The sequence below is a fragment of the Pelodiscus sinensis genome, chromosome 19, assembly GCF_052426305.1.
Source record: "Pelodiscus sinensis isolate ZL-2025 chromosome 19, ASM5242630v1, whole genome shotgun sequence".
Taxonomy (NCBI): Eukaryota; Metazoa; Chordata; order Testudines; family Trionychidae; genus Pelodiscus; species Pelodiscus sinensis.
Genome location: NC_143070.1, coordinates 22,052,293 through 22,070,688, shown reverse-complemented (window position 1 = coordinate 22,070,688; position 18,396 = coordinate 22,052,293). Strand labels below are relative to the sequence as shown.

General features: G+C 52.3%; 1 protein-coding gene across 1 annotated transcript in view; it reads right to left on the bottom strand.

Moving 5' to 3' along the window:
- The window catches only part of LOC106732199 (uncharacterized), a 69,888-nt gene extending 55,229 nt beyond the window's left edge, over positions 1 to 14,659 (bottom strand). Inside the window, 3 exon segments of the mRNA XM_089771522.1 lie at positions 11,145 to 11,189; positions 11,192 to 11,338; positions 14,546 to 14,659. Of these exon segments, the coding sequence (XP_089627648.1) occupies positions 11,145 to 11,189; positions 11,192 to 11,324 (178 nt within the window). The 5' untranslated portion in view covers positions 11,325 to 11,338; positions 14,546 to 14,659.
- Positions 14,660 to 18,396: the final 3,737 nt, after the last annotated feature.

Genomic DNA, 18,396 nt, shown 5'->3' with positions numbered 1-18,396 from the left:
GCAAAAACTTGCTAGCTGTCTACACTGGCCGCTTGAATTTGCGCAAGAGCACTGACTCTGTAATGTACAAAATCAGTGCTTCTTGCACAAATACTTTCACTCCTGCTCGGGAAAAAGCCCTCTTGTGCAAGAATACTTGCTCAAGAGGGCCAGTGTAGACAGGGAAGAATTGTTTTGCACAAAAAAGCCCCGATGGCTAAAATGGCCACGGATGCTTTTGCGCAAAAGCACTTTTTGTGCAAAAGCATCCTTGCCAATCTAGACAGACGTGCTTTTGCAGAAATACTTTCAACGGAAAAACTTTTCCGTTAAAAGTATTTTCGCAAAATCATGCCAGTCTAGACGCAGACACTGTGTGTGTTTTATACACAGTGGAGACTTTTAAAAAGTATCTATGAAATCCAGGGGATTTGTTTCTACCTGTGGTGCACAAGAGCATGTGTCAGTGCACACAACAACATGCATTCCACACATGGATGAAAAAAATAGAAGGAATCCTGCTGTTCACATGCTAAAGAGATATAAAAGCAGAGGTGGGCAAAAGGGCCTCTGCAAGCCGGATTTGGCCTGCCAAGCAGGGTGATACGACCCACAGGGGTCCTGCTGCTCTCCCCTCCCCAGGCCAATCAGGACCTGGGAGTAGGGGGGGAAAGCACACAATGTTTCCTCCGCCCTGCCAGGAGCAGGCGGCGCTTTAAAGTGCCACGCACTCCTGGCAGAACAGGGGGAGACTTCTCACGCTCCCCCGTCCTCAAGCCCTGATTGGCCTGGGGGTGGGGGGAGCACACAAAGTTTCCTCCGCTCTACCCCAGTTCTGCGAGGAGCGCATGGCACTTAGAAGTGCCACATGCTCCTGGCAGGGCAGGAGGAAGCTTCACATGTTCTCAGGCCCTGATTGGCCTGGGGAGCACGGAAACTCTTCCTAATGCCAGGGCACGGTGCTTAGTGGGAAGGAGCGGACAAAGGGGCTCCCTTACCCCCAGATTATGACTGGGGAAGCCCGAAGCATCCTGGCCCCACTCCTTCCGGTATGGCCTGGCAAAAAATTATTGCCCGTCCCTGCATAAAAGGATAGAACAACTCCATTTGGCCTCTTCCCTGCACTGATCTCCAGACTATGGATGTATACTAATGGGAGCATTCTAACCAAAGGACAGAGGACCTTCCAGTCTTTTGGAAGCAACCAGAAATTCAACAAGCCAACAGTTTATTGCATCATTGGTTCAAACCTGATGCAGAAACATTGAAATGTGGGCTTGTATTTTATTGCTTTCTGCAGTTGTAACCCTCACCTCTCTCTCTTCTCTTGCAGAAACCTTTAGACATCACAGAATAAAGAATTGGCAACCATGTTATATTTGGATAACATCTGAATTATTTATTGACCTGGATATATGGCTGGTCCTTTAGCAGCAGAAGAACCTTTGGTTAACGAAACTGGTTTTAAATCATAACCACTAATTAAGTCTAGCATCTGGATGAAATAAAGGGCGAGTTTTCAACACCACTCTTCAGTGCAGGACAGCACAGCTTCACAGATGATTAATCAGCCCTACCCAGTGAGAGGCTCAGAGCTCTGTGCAGAGCTCACTGACTGGGTGTGGATGATTAATCACCTGTGATGCTACACAGCTTAGAGCAGAGGTGGGCAAAAGCCTCTTGGCAGGCAAAATCTGCTCCACCCAGGGCTTTGATCCAGCCCAGAGGAAGTTCCAGGCCCTGCCCCCTAGTGCAGGGGTCAGCAACCTACATGTGCTAATTTTCAGTACGGGGGAGGAAGCTCAGCCCCAGCACTCCTCCCCCACGCAGCTGCTGGAGAATGCTCCCTCCTCCCTGCAGCAGGTTAGGCTACCATGGGAGGAGGCAGCACTGGGGCTGAGGCTCATCAGTGATGCCTCAGTAGGGACAAGGGTGCCGTAGCCATACGGTCCGGGGCCAGCCCTGGAGGCATCACTTCTGTGGCCACATGGCCCAGGGCCACGTGTCTGCTGCAGCAGGTCTGCTGGCCTCTGGGACCAGCCCGAGGCTGCATGTCCGCAGCAGCGCCTTCAGCCTCCAGGGCTGGCCCCAGGGCTGCGTGGCTGTTGCAGCAGCAGGACCTCCCTCCAGAGCATCCGGGACAGCATGACTGAAGCCTTTGTTACAAGAGGACACGAAGATAGGTAAGGTTACTCCCTCATGCCCAGACTTCCCCCATCCTAATCCCCTCACTCCTCCCCCAAGCTTGCTTTCACACCCTCCCTTGTTCCTGTACCCTCGCTCCTGGACACACACTGCATCCTCCCTTAGTCCCACTCCCTCCACCTGGCCAGACACCCTACTCCCAGCCTGCTTCTGAACCCTACCTCCCTCCCAGATCCTGCACCCCATCCCTATCCTACTTTCTGGAAGCCCTGTCTCGCACGCTCTACCCCTCATCTTTGTCCCTACCCCAGAGCCTAAGGAGAGCCATAAAATCCAGTAACTCAAACTCCAGAAAAGTAAATCTGGTCTATGGGAAGCCCTGAACCTCCCCATCCCTTCTCCTCACCTCTGGTGCCCCAGCCTCACAGGAAGTGAGGTGTCTTAGTTGGGGGCCATGTCAGTGAAGGTTCGGGGATTTTGGAGAAGGTTTTTTGCTTCTTACTTGGGTGGTTTCCAACGGATTTTTCTGTGGTTCAGTGACCCTCAACCCCAAAAGGGTTCTCCACCCCACCATAAATAAAGGAAACGTTGAAACCTTTTGTGTTGGACATATTTTACTTTATTTAAAATGAAGTTTGATAAACTAACATGAGAAAGTTAAAATGCTTAATCTGTTTCATAAATGTAAATTAAACCATTCTCACTAGCTGCAGCTGGTTCAGAAAATAAGATCACCGTACTCAACCTGCCCTTGCCTCTCTTCCTCACTCCGTCCCCCGGCACACAGATCCTTGAATAAGTTAAACCTCAGAACACCACTTCTGAAAGGTTGCCAACCCTTGCACTAAAAGGTATAATCTGCATCTTAATTTATTTAATAATGAAGCTGCTGTAGATAGGACTATTTTTTACTTTAAAAAGTATCACCAGCACTCGGACCTGTATAACGAGGCAAATAAGTCAAATCCCAGCACTGCACCTCTGAAAGGGCTCACAGCTTTCAGTCCCACTGGCCCATTGCCTGGAAACTGCACAGGAGGTGCCCTTTCAACTGCTTCTATTCAAAGGGCTTGAGCCTGCCAGGCAACAGGTTAGCAGCAGGGGCAGGTGCTGCCAGCCATGTTATGTGAATTCTAAGCCTTCACTTAGAACTCTGGGAGGACTCTGGCCCCCAGCACCTTCCCATCTGCTCCAGGTCCTTTCCATTGGCCAGAAGTCAGGAGGCAGGGCCCCCAGGCCAAGCAAAACTTCTGGCAGGGTAGTTCTCAATTCTACCCCTTCTGCCCGCGACTCCACCTCTTGTGATTGGCCCATGGCTACTTCTGAAATTTGTGTAGTGGCCCCCCCTTCCAAAATTATTGCCCACCCCTGGATTAGCGGGAACACTGCTAGCCTTTCCTTTCCAGATTGACCAATCTCTGAGTGGCCCTGTGAGATGTGCTCCTGGTGGTCAACACGGGCGCCTGAAACCAGCTAGAGCTTCGTCACACTCTGGCAAAGCCCTCAGAAGGGCTCTGTGTGATGCCCACTAACCAATCTACAGCAACAATGGCTGATCATGCAGCACTACTACACGTTCTGGGATGTCCTTGCTATGAACTAGGCAGAGCCCCTGGGCAGTGTGTGGCTCCTTCTGTCATGGAGGCAGGCTGGGCGCACCCTGCTGGAGAAGTGGAACCTCCATGTCCTGAGGAATTGGTGCTCAGAATCACTATTCAGCATGGACTCTTTGGTCACAGCACTGTGAAGCACCAGTGTAAATGCATCCCCAAGGCTGTGAGCTACTCCCCTCCTGAAGGTGGTTTATCTAGACCAGGGGTCGTCAACCCTTTCAGAAGTGGTGTACCCAGATTTAACTTATTCACTTCTATTTATGGATCTGTGTGCTCAGGGGAGGAGACAGAGGCAGGCTGGGTATAGTTACCATATTTTCTGAACCAGCTACGGCTAGGTAGAATGGTTTAATTTAAATTAAATAGATTAAGAGTTTTAACTCATGTTTCAGAGGAATAGCTGTGTAAGTCTGTAAAAACTAGTCTTGCAGCACCTTAGAGATTAACAAAAATGTAGATAGTATCATAAGCTTTTGTGGGCACAAAAAGCTCATGATACTGTCTACATTTTTGTTAGTCTCTAAAGTGCTGCAGGACTATTTGTTTTGTTAAGTTTTAACATAATGTTAGTTTATCAAACTTCATTTTAGATAAAGTAAAATATTAATTTATGTCCAACACAAAAGATTTCAATGTTTTCTTTATTTATGGCAGAAGTGGGCAACCTTTTTTGGGTCGGGGCCATAGACCCACAGAAAAATCTGTTGGGGACCACACAAATGAGAAGCAAAACAACAAAAATCCCCAAACCTCACTGATGTGTCCCCCAACTGACATACCTCATTCTTCTGGCCTCACTGGGTAAGGGAAAAGGACGAGGGGGGCCAGGGGGACTGAGGTTCAGGACTTCCCATAGGCCAGATTTACTTTTCTGGGTTTCCGGAGTTAGTGGATTTGGTGGACCTCCTTAGGCTCCGGGATGGGGACAAAAATGAGAGGCTCAATGTGTGGGATAGGGCTGCCAGAGAGTGGGATATGGATGCAGGAACTGGGTGGGAGGTGGGATGTAAGGTGGGTGAGGAAAGCAGGGTCTAGAAGGGAGTCTGGCAGTGGGAGTAGGTGTGGGGTGGGGGTACAAGAAGGAGTTGGAAGGGGGTTGGGAGAGTAATGCAGAAAAGGTGAGAAGGTGACAATGCAGCCAAATAGCTAACTGGGGAGAGAGTCAAAGAAGTGGGAAGTGAAGGAAAGTGCAGCTTCTGCAAAGTAAAATGATATGCCCCCTCACATCTTCCTTCTGCTCCAGCTTCACTCCCTACAGCACATGATGCCCCGCAACCTGATCCCTTGCATTGCCCATTCACCTCAGTATAACCCCTGCCCCCATATCCTCCTTCACCCCTCCTACCTCCACATCCCTGTACCTCTAGTGTGCACAATGGCAGGGCAGTATGCTGGGACCCACAGTCCCCCAGGAGTAGCGCAGGGCCAAGGAGAGGCTTGGGGGGGGGGGGGGGACAGACAGAGTCACTTCCCTGCCGTGCCCAGCCCTTTGCTGGGGTACACCCCTCACCTGCAGGCTGCTGCTCTGGGGCAGGTGGAGCCCAGGGCTGGTTCCAGCCCAGCCAGGTGCAACAGGGTGCTGGGGAAGGGGCTCCCCGTTCTTCTGCACTCTCCCTGTGGGGAGCAGCCCAGGCATCCCACAGAGGCAGCAGCTTGTGACTGGCTGCCCAGCCCAGGATCTGCAGAGTGGCTCCAGCCCCACCCCCTCCTGAAGCAGAGCCTGTAAAGGGGGAGGGAGAGGAAAGGGGTTAACCCTTTTAGCTCCTGGGAACTACATGCACAGGCTCGGCAGCGGCAGCCCCAGAGACAAGAAGCCCAGTGTATGATCATGCCACCCGCACACCTACGCACCCATGCCTCCCTCATCTCTGTTTGCCCTTCCAGCAGGAAGCTGGAGCTGGTTCTCTAGCCCAGTTTTTCTCAAATAGTGGTACGAGTACATTTAGGAGTACTCGAGAGAAGTCTGGAGGGTACGTCAACAACTGAAATTTGGAGAAAAATGATTTTTTTTTAAGTTTTACAGCGCTTTATTATTTTTGTACTTTTTACAGCCAAAAATTTCATCATCTGCCCAGCTATGATTAAGCTGTTTAAACAAGTGTGTTGCAATAGTTGAAAAAAATTGTGTGTCAGAAAACTGTAGGTACTGGGAATACTTATAATTTTTTTAAAGGGATGCTTTATTTAAAAAAAAAAAAAAAAAAAAAAAAAAAAAGGTGGAGAAACACTGCTCTAGCCTGCAGCTGCTTGGCAAATGCAAAGCTCCAGCTCCTGCCTAGGGGGGAGGCGGGGTGTTGAGCCACACATGCCACTCAAAATAAGTGACATGTGTGCCGTAGATTGCTGACCCCTGGTCTAGGGCATCAGAAGAGTTCTCTCCCAGCCCTCTTGTCACAACCACGCTGCCGAGTTAAAGTGCTGCTGTAAACAAAACCTGAAAGAATAAATGCATGAAAGCAACTTCTTAAAGTAATCCAATCACAACAAACCACAGAGCTATTTTTTTTCACCTGGCATTGTGGGTGCACCACTCAGAAGGTCACTAGAACAGAAAGACTGAAGTGTTTATTCAGTTTGTTCACTGTGGGCTTGCCAGCGATTCAGAGCCTGATCCTGCACTTGTTAAACTTCATCTGCACTTTAAAAATACTCCACCTTCTCAGAACACTACAAAGAGCACAGATTATTAACACGTCTCTACAAAAGCATCTTAAGTGCTTTACAATAAAAAAAAGTCCAAATCAGACCCTGAATTGAATTCTGATAATGTACAATCCCTCAGCCCTTTGTACCTCTCTGCTCTGGATCTTTATCCCTCTCATCAAACTACCTCTTAGCCCAGGCTTTCTAACATTTCCCACCAGATGTCCACCAGCAGTAAACTGAAACACACCTTGGCCAAGTGCAAGCACTTCTGTGCCAGCTGATAGATGACAAATCTGTTGGCCTAGAACTGCAGAGAATTCACTGTTTTGGATTTGCTCTATAATTCTAACAGTGGAAAACAGAGAGGGCCCCACGATACTCCCTCCTTATCACATAATTATGAACAGGGCTCAACAATTAGGGCAATCTACTCGCCCGCAGCAAGTAGATTTTAGCCCAGTGCGGCCGCGCAGTGAGGTCAGCGCATGCGCAGCGTGCCAAGCCACACAGCTGGCGAGCTCACTGCCGCTTTTCATAATCAGGGCTTGACGTCTGAAATATACCAGGAATATCATCAACAGTCAGGTGGTAATTACCAGCTCTTCATCCCAGCCTAATAGTTGCCTCAACAAGAGAAGGGAAGATGAGCTTGAATTGACCTCAATCTGACATTAATGAGACAACGAAATTTCCCCAGCACCCCAATTCCCACGTAGCTGCATCCCCTCTTCAGTTGCCCAGAATGACAGCAATCCACTCAAAATCTTGGTACCCTACCCCCTGTGCTGCCTGCTCCCCCTCAGCATAGTCTGAGCCTGGGATAGAGTGCAGTCTCTCCCCGGCATCAGCAGCTGCAGCCCAGCTGGGGCTGTGATGCCCAAAACCAAGGCTATTAAGAGGCGTAACTGACTAATCATGTAGTTGATACTATTTGTATCAACTACACAATTAATCAATAAGGGAAGGTGCTCTGTCCCAGCTCGTGCCAGTCCAGGAGCTACCACCACCAGGGTTCTGCAGCTTAAATATAGTAGGACCCAGGTTCGCAGGAGCCACCCAGCTCCTACTACATTTAAACTGCAGAGCCACAGCGGGGGTAGGCCCCATAGCAGGATGAGTTGGGATCACTGCAGCTCTGCATTTTAAATATAGTAAGAGCCAAGTGGCTATTACTACGTTTAAAATGCAGAGCCTCAGCTGTCCCAGACTGGCGCAAGCTGGGATTGACCTGGGCATGCTCAATCCCAGCTCACGCAGGGAGCTGGGCCTCCCCATGGGCACGGGCTGCTGCCATGAAACAGCCCCTGTTCACAGTGGCTGGAGCTAGCCCCAAAGAGGAGCTACTACAAGAACAGCCTCTTCCCACGGCCAGCCCGAGTCCACTGTGGGCAGAGGCTGCTGCTAACCCCTGCAGTGCGGCGGGGGGGGGGGGGGGGGAGAACAGCTGGCACCACAGAGACGGTGCTGGGGGAAAGAGATGGTGCTCCCCCCAGCACCTGCTCCTGTTTCTCTCCAACTTTGCTCCTCTGATACACAGGCAGCAAGGGGGGGACGGGGGGGACGGAGAGGTAATCAAGTAGTCAACTCAGCTACCTGATGAGTAGACAGCTACCCAATAAGCCTAAGCTTAACTACTCACTTATAACCCTACCCCAAACTCCCCATCTCCACCTCATCCCACTGTCCTCCTACCCTCTGCCTATTTCTCTCAATATACCCCCCACCCCTCACTTTATTCCACTACCTCTGCAGGATCCAGGAGACACCTCATTAATGGAACCCCACCAGCGTGGCTCTACTCATTAGGTGTGTGGCCCTTCAGACCCTCATGTGCAGCTGCCCAGGCAGACACTTTAGAGGGAACAAAGGCGGCACTTAGGGAACAGCGGAAGCAGTAGAACAATCCAGCAAAGGAAGGGCTGCCTGAAAAAGCAGCTACCACAGCACAGCCCATGCAGGGTTTCAGAGCAGCTCCCACCAGCAGGAGGCATCAGCAGCAGCTAACCCAGCAACCCAACGGGCTTCTGTTTCTGCCCCCACAGAGCAGCACTGATCTCAGCAGCAGCTTGCCATGAACTCACCAGAAGGCCCTGTGCTCCCTTCATTCATCAACCCACTTTAGCGACTGACACAACAGAAGCACCATTCTGCTGGCGGGCCAGAGGGATTTCTAAGGAAAGGGAAAAAAAGATGAGGAATAAATGGGCAGTGGCAGAATGGAGAGGGACAAATAGAGGAATCCCCCCCTAGGGCCACTTTCATAGTCTTGTGGTCTTATATCTGCCTCCACTATCTCCCAGTTTTCTGATACCATGAGCAACTTGCTGTCCTCCCTCTGACAAGTCTTCTCTAAAATCTCTGAGAGCTGCAGAGATCTCCTCAGCTCCTGAAAGCTGGTCTCTGCAACCAGATCTGCCCCATATCCTGAGGGTGGAGACCTCCTGCTTGAACTCCTTTAGCACAACCTCCATCCTGTGGCACAGGGGCTGGAGGTTCCTTTGGATGGTGTCACCAAGACCTGCCTCTGGGACACCCAAGTCAGTGACCTTCTGGACTATGGCTGGAGCCCAGGGTGGACCCCAGTGTGCTTGCCCAGGATATAGCACTCCCAACTCAACCACGTCTTCCATAGTGTGCTCCGAGAGGTAAAGGCTGCCCTGTCCCCTGCCTCTATGGCTGTTCTCAGGCAGTGTTTTCCACCTGCCTGTATCACCAGGCTCGCTAGAGCTTGATGTCAGGTCCCTGCCACATCAGCTCCCACCCATTGCTCTGAACCTCCCATTTCAGATAACTCTGAGAATTTCTGTCTCACCCCCAGAGAAGCTCTGCACACTCACACTGCCCCCAGTCATTCCCCTGGGCCAGTGTTCTACCCAGATACACATAGGCTGAATATGCTGCCTCCTCTTAAAGAGAGGCCAGCCTGTGTTCCGCCATCATTCCATGGCCCAGCAGGAATTAGAGATGGCTGGGAAGAGCGAAGCAAGGTCATGTAGCTGACTCCCTTTTCAGCTTTCCCTGGCACTTGTTTGTTCTAGGCAAGAGGGAGTCCCAGAGCTCAGGCCTGTCTGTATCTGGAGTGTTCCAGGTTACAGCCCCTGTTCTGCCTCCTCCAGAACCTCTTTTTGAGACTCTAGCTGCACTTTTGCATTCACATTTGTATGGACTCACTGCCCACATTTGTCTCCACAAGTCTTCAAGCTTCTTTGTTGGCGTCTTTCTCATTCTAGTAAAGGCAACCACGTATCACTGCAGGACGAGGGCACAGCAGGGAATGTATTCTGTGACTTAGATCAGTAAGATTGCATCTTAAGGCACATGTTATTCCAGAACCTGTTGGGGCTCTTGTACATTTCAAAGGAGGAATGTGGAAATGCCTATCGACGGGTTGAGTAGTCAAAAACTACCCAATAAACAAATGCTTATTGGATAGTTGATTAGTCTTTAACCTCCTTACACTAAGTACCAGCTAACCATGTAAGCACATTCCAGATGAGTAAAGAGGATTCAGAACACACCGATCTCTGCAGTACCTGCAAACACACACTCCTAAGAGATGTCAGAGGAACATACTGACCCTTGTGCAAATCGGGGGGGGAGGGCGAAGGGGGGGAGAGAGACAGGAGGGGGGATGAGGGTATAATGGATACAGATGTTTTGTTCTAACAAACGGGAACAAGGAAAAGGGAAGTAGCAACACCCAGAGTGCAATGTTCACCTTGTTTGTGTTAATATATGAAAGGAGAAGTCACACAAGGGACATGTTGGTGTTTGGCTGAAAAGCAGTGTTCTGGTTGCTAACTGAGCAGGTACCATTATTGGAGGTATTATCTTACTATACCTGTGCCTAAGGAGCTGAATTACTAGTCTGCTCCTTCAACAACAAGCCTGTCCGAGCACCTTAGTTCCCAAATGGAGCCTGTGCCTTTCTTTAGCAATAACCCTGAGCTGTGCTGCATGGGCAAGCCGCACACTCTGCCAGTGCAGCTGGCATCAGAGCTCTGACAAGAGCCGCCCTGAGCAGCTCTAACAACACACTGCAGCACTAGCAGCAATTCATATGGCACTGCAGTCATTACAGGAAACAAAGCTTATCAGTCACAGCAAGACCTGGGACCTCCAGGACACCACTGTGCTATCGGGGTGTTTATGTGGAGCTGATCATCTCCCCTAATTAATGTATTTGTCTTTCACCAGCCCTGTGAAACAGGGACATGCTATAATGCCTATTTTGGGGACTGGGGCACAGACAGTCTAAGTCACTTGCCCAAAGTGTCTTCACGTTTAAGCACTACCGCAATACACCCCATAAAGCACTCGTACAGCTTGAATTGCCTCATCAACCCTCCCTCAGCCCCAACACCACAGGCAGGAACCAGCATGTCACAAAGATTAGCCACAGCCAGGAAAGGACTCTGGGAACTGCACCGTCCTTCCAGGGTCCTGCAGGCACTAACAGCATCCAGATCCAACACCAGAACTCAGCCACCTGCCATTCCTGCCTGAGCATTTCCACAGATACCTCCAGCCAAGGCAGAACAAGGGCAAGATGGTGGGGAAGCACATTGAGTATGGGAAGAGCCATTATGTCATGTGCCTGAACCTGCTTTCCCTGGGAGGTTCTCACACAGAAGAGGTGTCTCACACAGAAGCCAGCACTATTGGGGCTGATATTTCTGACATTGGAACCTGAACCAAACTCAGCCAAGTGGCTCCAGACCCAACCCAGCTTCTGATACCTAAGGGGACAGGAATCCTTACCCAGCCAGTTGAGAGACTCATAATTCTCCTGCATCACATCCTGCAGAGGGCTCCCTGACCCAGGTCCAGTAGAGCCCATTCCTCCTCAATGAAATGCACAGTCACGTCTTCAAAGGACACTGGCTCCACCACAACAATTTTCTTTGCCTGTTTCTTCATGGATGAGCTGGAGCAACACATGGGTGTTCGGCAGCCTGTCAGGATGAGAAGGGCAATTGGAGACATTTCAGAATGGGCTTCAACATAGTTTCCCCTAAGATGTGTCCTGCAGCACCAAAAATTTGCCTGTCACTCATCTCCTCAGCAAAGCCATGAAGTAACTGCTCCATATGACCCACCACAGGAGCAGCTGGGCAGTAACCACATGGCCCTGGCTCTAGCTTCAGCCCTTCCTCAGGCTGAAGGAATGCTGCATGTTGGTAAAAACAGCACTGCAACCCCAGCTCCAGTCCCAGCACCAGGAGGGCTAAAGGGGACTGAGGGGTGCAGGTGTCGCAAAGGTGAGGAAGGTGCAGGGAGAGAACTAAAGGGAAGGCAGGGGTGAGGAGTGAAAGGGGCTGATGCTGAGGCCAGAGGAGGGGCCAGGGCATACAAAAGGGGAAGGCACTAAGGAGCACTAAGAGGAGAGAGAAATCCCAGTGGGCCAAGAGGAAACAATGAAGTAAAAGGGCAGAAGGAGCAGAGGGGAGGGGATGGGAAGGTGTCAGTGGGGGTGAAAGAAGGGATGGGACAGGGGGATGCTGGGCGAGGAAAGGGAAAGGGTAGAGGGGAGGAGCCATGAGGGCAAAAGGAAGGAAGAAGGGAAGAGTGGGTGCTGGGAGAAGAGAGGTTGAAAGGAAGGATGGCATGAGGAAGGCAGGGAATAGAACTGTCAAATTATTGGATTTTAAGGGGAGCAGCCAGATCACTGCTGCGCCAGCAGGGGAGGTGTTTGCCCCAAACTATATACAAAGGGGGCCATGTGAGGTGTCAAATGAAAGCTTATATTCTACTGATTCTATATATGCTACTCATGTACTTGTGTGATGTCTGTATATGGAGTTATGAATACGGACTCTGTGCCTATACTGTGGATGTTCTCTGCCTGCTGTAAGGAAGGAATGTCCAATAAATGACTACGTTAACTAGCAGAGCACCAAGGAATGGCTCTCAAGGTGCCCAATACACACCTGAGGAATATCTGGGAACATGCAAACCAGCCAGGGCATAATGGCTGCCAGCATGTGAAACACAAACAGGTCACTTGACCATGTGACCTGCTCTGGCTAGGAGGACTCCAGGAGAGATATACAAGTGCCATGAGGCGGACTCCATCTGGTCTTCAATTCTGCTACTGAACCTAGATGCAGTCTCGCAAGGAACAGATAGCCGTGAAGGACTACTGACCCATCCTGACATAGGATGTATACCAGAGACTTTTAAGATAGCAGTTTGTATCATCTCCACTGAAAGTCTTCATCAAGAGCTTGGTGACTGGTGCATGTAATGTATTTTTCCTTAACAACTTTACTCTCCATCTTTTCTTTCTTTTATTAATAAACCTTTAGATTTTAGATTCTAAAGCAGTGGTTCCCAAACTTTTCCACATCACGCCCCCTTTTTGATTTTTGAGAAACCCTCACCCCCCCCAAAAATAGCAGCAAAACTTGGGGTGGGATTGACAGGGGTGTGTGTGGCTAGGTCGCCTCGAATCCCCCCCCCCCCGGAATTTCTTCACGACCCCCAGTTTGGGAATCCACGTTCTAAAGGATTGACCCACTGTGATCTTGTGGGTAAGATCCAAAGTGTAAACTGACCAGGGATTTGTGCCTTGTTCTTTGGGACCAGTTCGGGGCATGTGAGATTGGGTTCTATAACCCCTCACTTGTGCCACAATCAGCCCTGGGCCTAACACACAAGGAGAGCTAGGGTGTCTGAGGGGTTTTGCTCGTGAGGCTTCCTGCTGGCAGATGAAGTGACTGGTCTGTGACCTGTTGGGAAAGGTTTCCAGTCAGGGGCTGTAAGGAGCCTTTGTTCTGAGCAATTTGCCCTGAGTGGACACTCTCAGCAGTGCCCAGACTCGGCCCAGCCCCTTACAGGGAAAGGGAAAGGGCAGGGGGAGGAGCAATGAGGGCAAAAGGAAGGAAGAAGGGGAGAATGGATGTTGGGAGAAGAGAGTTAGAAAGGAGGGATGGCATGAGAATGGGCGGCTAGTTATATGGGCTCGTGGGTATATGGGCTCCAGCTATATTTAGAGCCAGAGGCCCTGCTCCAGCAATATTTGGAGCTGGGTCTCTCCCCCAGCCCTGCCTGCCAGCCCCCTTGCGCATCCTCCCACCCCAACCCCAGAACGTCCCTATCCCGTCCCTGCCGTGCGGAGCTTTCAGTCCAGCTCCCTGCAGTTGGCTGCTGCTGCCATGACGTCACGGTCCGGGACTTTAAAACTGCTCAGTGCGGCGGTGCACTGTGCAGCCTACTTCCAGGTTCAGAGACCAGGAACTTCTGGGGTCCGAGAACAGACTCCGCCCCACAAAATAGAAGGCAGAAGGGAGGGGAGGCGAGGGGAGGGGAAGAGAAGAGAAGAGGGAAAACTAGCAGGAATGGGTGGAAGAGGCTTGTGGGGAGAGGAGGGGGAAAATTATACAAACTTGCGGCCCCAGGGCATGAGGAAGGCAGGGAACAGAACAAGTCACGTGTGAGGGTGCAGAGAAGCATGAGGAGAACTGGCACCAAGAGTGGTCAGGGGGGCAGTTGATGGAAGGGCTGGGGCAGTGAAAGAAGGGGGAGGGTGGAGGTACCAAGGGGACTGTGAGGGTGAAGCAGAAGGGGAGGGATGGGCAGCAGAGGAGAGAGGCAGGGCAGGTGGGTAGAGACAATTGTTAGCAGAGTGGATGCTGAGAGGGGCTAGAGGAGAGGGAAGGGAAGGGCGGGTGCAGGTCCCAGGAGGGCTGAGGGAAGTGAGAAGGGCAGAGGAGGGTGAGGGGAAGCTGCAGGCCCCGGGGGACAGATGGAGGGAGGGAGACAAGGCAGTAGAGGTTTATAACGGGAGTGCCGGGAGCTCGCATCCGAACAGGCGCGCGCGACAAGACTCACTCCGCTCGTGGATGGGAAATCTTAGCGGGAACACGGGGCATTAACCCCGCTCTCCCCAGACGGGCCCCGCGCTGCAGTGCGGGCAAACGCTGAGTCTCGGCGGTGCCTGAGCAGCGCACAGGCTGCTCCCCAAACCCGCACGCGGGTCTCTCCAGCCCGGCCAGAGGTTCCGCGCGATGCCGCCCTGCTGCGGCTGAAGCGCAAGTTCCCCACCGCACGGAGACCGGCCGCGCGCTGGTTTTGGCACCTTTTAGTATCTGACCCCCAGCTCCCCACCTGGCCCTCCCCCTCGCACCCGCCGATCCCCAGCAGGTGTCTCCCCGCCTCACCTCTGCTCCTCCGCTCCCCCCTTCCGGGCGCGGAACCGGAAGCAGTAGCGCGAACGAGTAACCGCACAAACGGCTCTCTCAGTATTCGCTCATCAGTGCGCGCAGCGCATGCGCAGTGACCACAATGGGCGAGGCTGCCTCCCTACGCCCGCGCGTGGAGTTAGACGCTACTGCGGGCCCTACCCAGGGGCCAATTGCAATGAGGAGGGCGGGGCCTGAGCAGGAGCAAAGAGTGACTGGCGGAGAGGGGCGGGCTAAGAGCTGGGCTTTGTCCTAGCGGGAGATGCTGCCAGCCCCTGCGAGTTACCCCAGTGGGATGCAAAGGCAGGGCTGGAGGGCAGCTATTGCCCCTCACAGGGTAGCTCCCCGGCTCTGCTCTGAAAGGTCCTGCCGGGCTAGTTCCTGGTCTCTCCTTGCAGCGCCTTTAGCTCGGCAGCAGACTGAATGCTGGAACCGCCCACCTGCCGTGAGTGCGGGGCAGGGAAGGGAGGGTGACTCACAAGAGCTGTTGGTGGCTGGCTTTAAGGACCCAAGTGAAAGGGCCCTGCCCAGGTTTCTCTGGGGCGTTTGGCTTCTGGTGCTTTCGGAAGCATCCTGCTTGTGCTCTTTCCCCACATTAATACAAGCGTCTTCCCTTGCGTTTTCTGTTCCCCACTTTGTGCTTGTGAGTGGGGACAGGGTTGTTCTCAGAGGCAACTGGTGCCCCATCTCCTTAACTTAGGATGAAGTGCATTCTTTACTTTTGCAGCTTATTAGATTTACTTACAGGTAGTCCCAGACTTACAAATGCATCAACATATCACCAGCCGCACTTATGACCAACCTCCCATTAAGTGCTGCCCCAATTTACAAACAGTGATCACACTTACAAACAGTGTGGTCCCATTTAAATGAATGGGGTCCCACTTACAAACACATCGAGTTACAACCAAGTGCTTGGTACATAACTCGTTTGTAAGTTGGGGACTGTCTGTATTTTGTATTTGTGCCCCTGAATATGATGTGCCGGGGCAAGTGCCCTGCTTGCCTCCCCCTTGTTACAGTCCTGTAGGTGCTACCAATTAGCCAGCTGAAAGATATGAAAGCCATGACCCTTCCCACATAAGAGGAAGCCCTGGGTTTCCCCACAGAAAAATCTGTTAGGGACCAAACAAGTGAGAAGCAAAAAACCACCACAGAAGCGCCTCATCCAACATCAGCCTAACCTGCTGCAGGGAGAAGGGAGCGCTCTCCAGCATCTGTGTGGGGGAAGAAGGGCGGGTCTGAGCTCCCTCCTATGCGCAGCTGAAAATTGGTTTGCGTTCCTTAGGTTGCTGACCCCAGGCTAACACCTTGTGATGCTCGCTACAGAACACTCTGGGAGTGGCCTGAGGGAACATTTGGGAGTGGGGAGTAGATAGTCTGGGATCTTTGTGGAGGTCCTCAGGCCACATTTAAACAGGGTCCTCCCCTCCTTTTGACTCTTCTCTGGCTTTTGAGCCTTACCACAGAGCTGTCAGTCCTAGCTGCTGTTGCTCCATGTGCCTAGAGGAGGAAAGGTGTGTTGAGGTCCAGTCAGCAACTCTGCCTTGACTATTAAGCCTGGCTCTGCTGCTTCTTCCTTGAAGCTCCATGGAGGAAAGAGGGAAGAGCCTGGAAGCTGACAATAAAGGGACCAAATGTATGGGCATCCGATGAAGCAGCATGAGACACAACCTCAGTCCCCCTCAATCTCTAGCCAGACTGTAAGTTCTAGGGGCCCAGCATTCAGTAGCCACCCCATTGAAACAGATGGCGGAAAGTCCTAACTCCAGTGAGTATCAGTCACCCAGTAGGAGGGAAAAGACTCTGGGGCATTTAAGGACAAGGATGCCAAACATTTGGATTCCCAGTGTAGAAACTGTAGAAACCATTTCATATTTAACTAGAAGCCACTTCATGTAACAGAAGCCATTTAAGTTTCTCGCTTCTGCACGTACACTAGAAAGTTAACTGATGTTCACCAATGTGAGAGAGGCCAGGAGGATGGGCTGTTGGAATGTGTTAATGAACCATTTTGAGCTGAAGCTCAAACTCCCTAAAAAAAAAAACCTGTTTCTTTCTGTGCTGATAACAATTTCTCTTTGGAGTTTGTTTTGATGGAATGCCCTGGCATCAGACTTGTTTGGTTAAGGCAGTGTTTCCCAATTGGTTTCCACAACGAGGGGTTCCGCAAGGAGCCGGCACTTCCCGGCCCCCTGAGAAAGAGAGAGAGAGAGAGACGGCTAGCCAGCAGAGGCATGGTTGGCGAGTTGTGTGGGTTTGTGGTGCCCATGCTTCCACAATACCTGGAGCTGGTCCCGATCCCGCGTGCGAGAGTCCTCCTAGCCTGGCCCCAGAGCATCTCTTCCCCCGTCCCTGCTGTGCACGACCTTCCCTGAGCTCCCCCTGGCTGGCTGATGCTGCCCTGTGCAGCGCGCTCAAACCAGCGGGTGGAGAGATGCCCAGACGTGACATAAACTCACAGCCCGGGATTTTAAACTTACTGGGCGCTGTGATGCACTGCATGGCTGAGTTGCGGCTTCAGAGTCTGGGGACAGAGCACAGACTCCAGCCCCGCAAAGTGGAAGGCAGAAGCTGTGACGTAGTGGGGGTACCTGGCTGGTTTCTATGCTGCTGGCTCTGGGGTAACCCCCACTGGCTGCCGTGGGTACCACGACCCAGCAAAACAGGATGAGTCACTATGCAAAGGGATCTCTCAACCAGTATGGCCAGACACCCCCCATGGAGAGGAACAAAGGAAGGTGGAATGCTGCCCTGGCTGGGGGAGGCAGGGACGGCGCGTTGGGGTCCCCCGTCTCGTGCACCCCGAAATGGCACAAACAGACTGCACCAGCCGGTGGAATAGAGGAAGTTTATTGCCTCTCCAGGATACAGCACAGCACAGATGTAGTCTGGTCACAGAGCTGGGCAAGGATGCCTCAGGCCCCCTTGAGTTGGGGGGAGACTGGGCCCCTAAACTCCAGCTCCTCTCCCTAGGCTGTCTCATCCATCCTCACAGACAGCCACCAACCAACTAACCCACTTCCAGCCCTGCCCCCCAGCCAGGGCAGCATTCCACCTTCCTTTGTTCCTCTCCGTGGGGGGTGTCTGGCCCCTGGCTCAACAAGTTTGGCATTACCTCTGCCTAGCGAGGTTTTCCCTGCTGGGTCTTGCTCCAGACAGCAGGGGTCACCACAGCCCAGCAAGTACCCCCACTACGTCACAGTGGGGCTTGCCTGTGCGGAAAGCAACCAAGGCCCAGCTGATTGCCCAGCTGGAAGAGAATGACCAGCCACAGGGCCAGGATCTTGTCCCCAGGGGAAGCAACCAGACCCCCCCTCAGAGTGTGTCAGACTCAGAGAGGGGGAGTAGCGCTGGAACCCACTGGAGAGATGAGACAGCGTCTCCCGGGAGGCCTGCAAGCCGTAGCCCATCTAGGGCAGGGGCCAGTCCAGCGGAGCTGCGGCGGCTGGAGATCCAGCTGCGGATAAAGGAATTGGAAGTAGAGGACCAAGAGAGGGACTGCCAGGACCGAGAGAAGGAGCGCCAAGATCGAGAAAGGGACCGCCAGGACCAAGAGAGGCAGCGACAGCATAAGCTGGCCATGGCAGAGCAGAGAACCAGCGGGGCACCGGCTGCGCCAAGTGCGGACGGGCCCCAGGGTCCCGGGACTGCCAGACGCTTGGAGAGGCTCGTGGTGGCCCAATTGAAGGACATGGGCGACATAGACGGGTTCCTCAGCTCCTTTGAGAGGGCCTGTGGACTGCAACGGGTCCCCCCAGCTGACTGGCTGCAGGAGCTCGTCCCCGCACTGAGCCAGGAAGCGGCTGGAGTGCTCAGTCAGCTGGAGG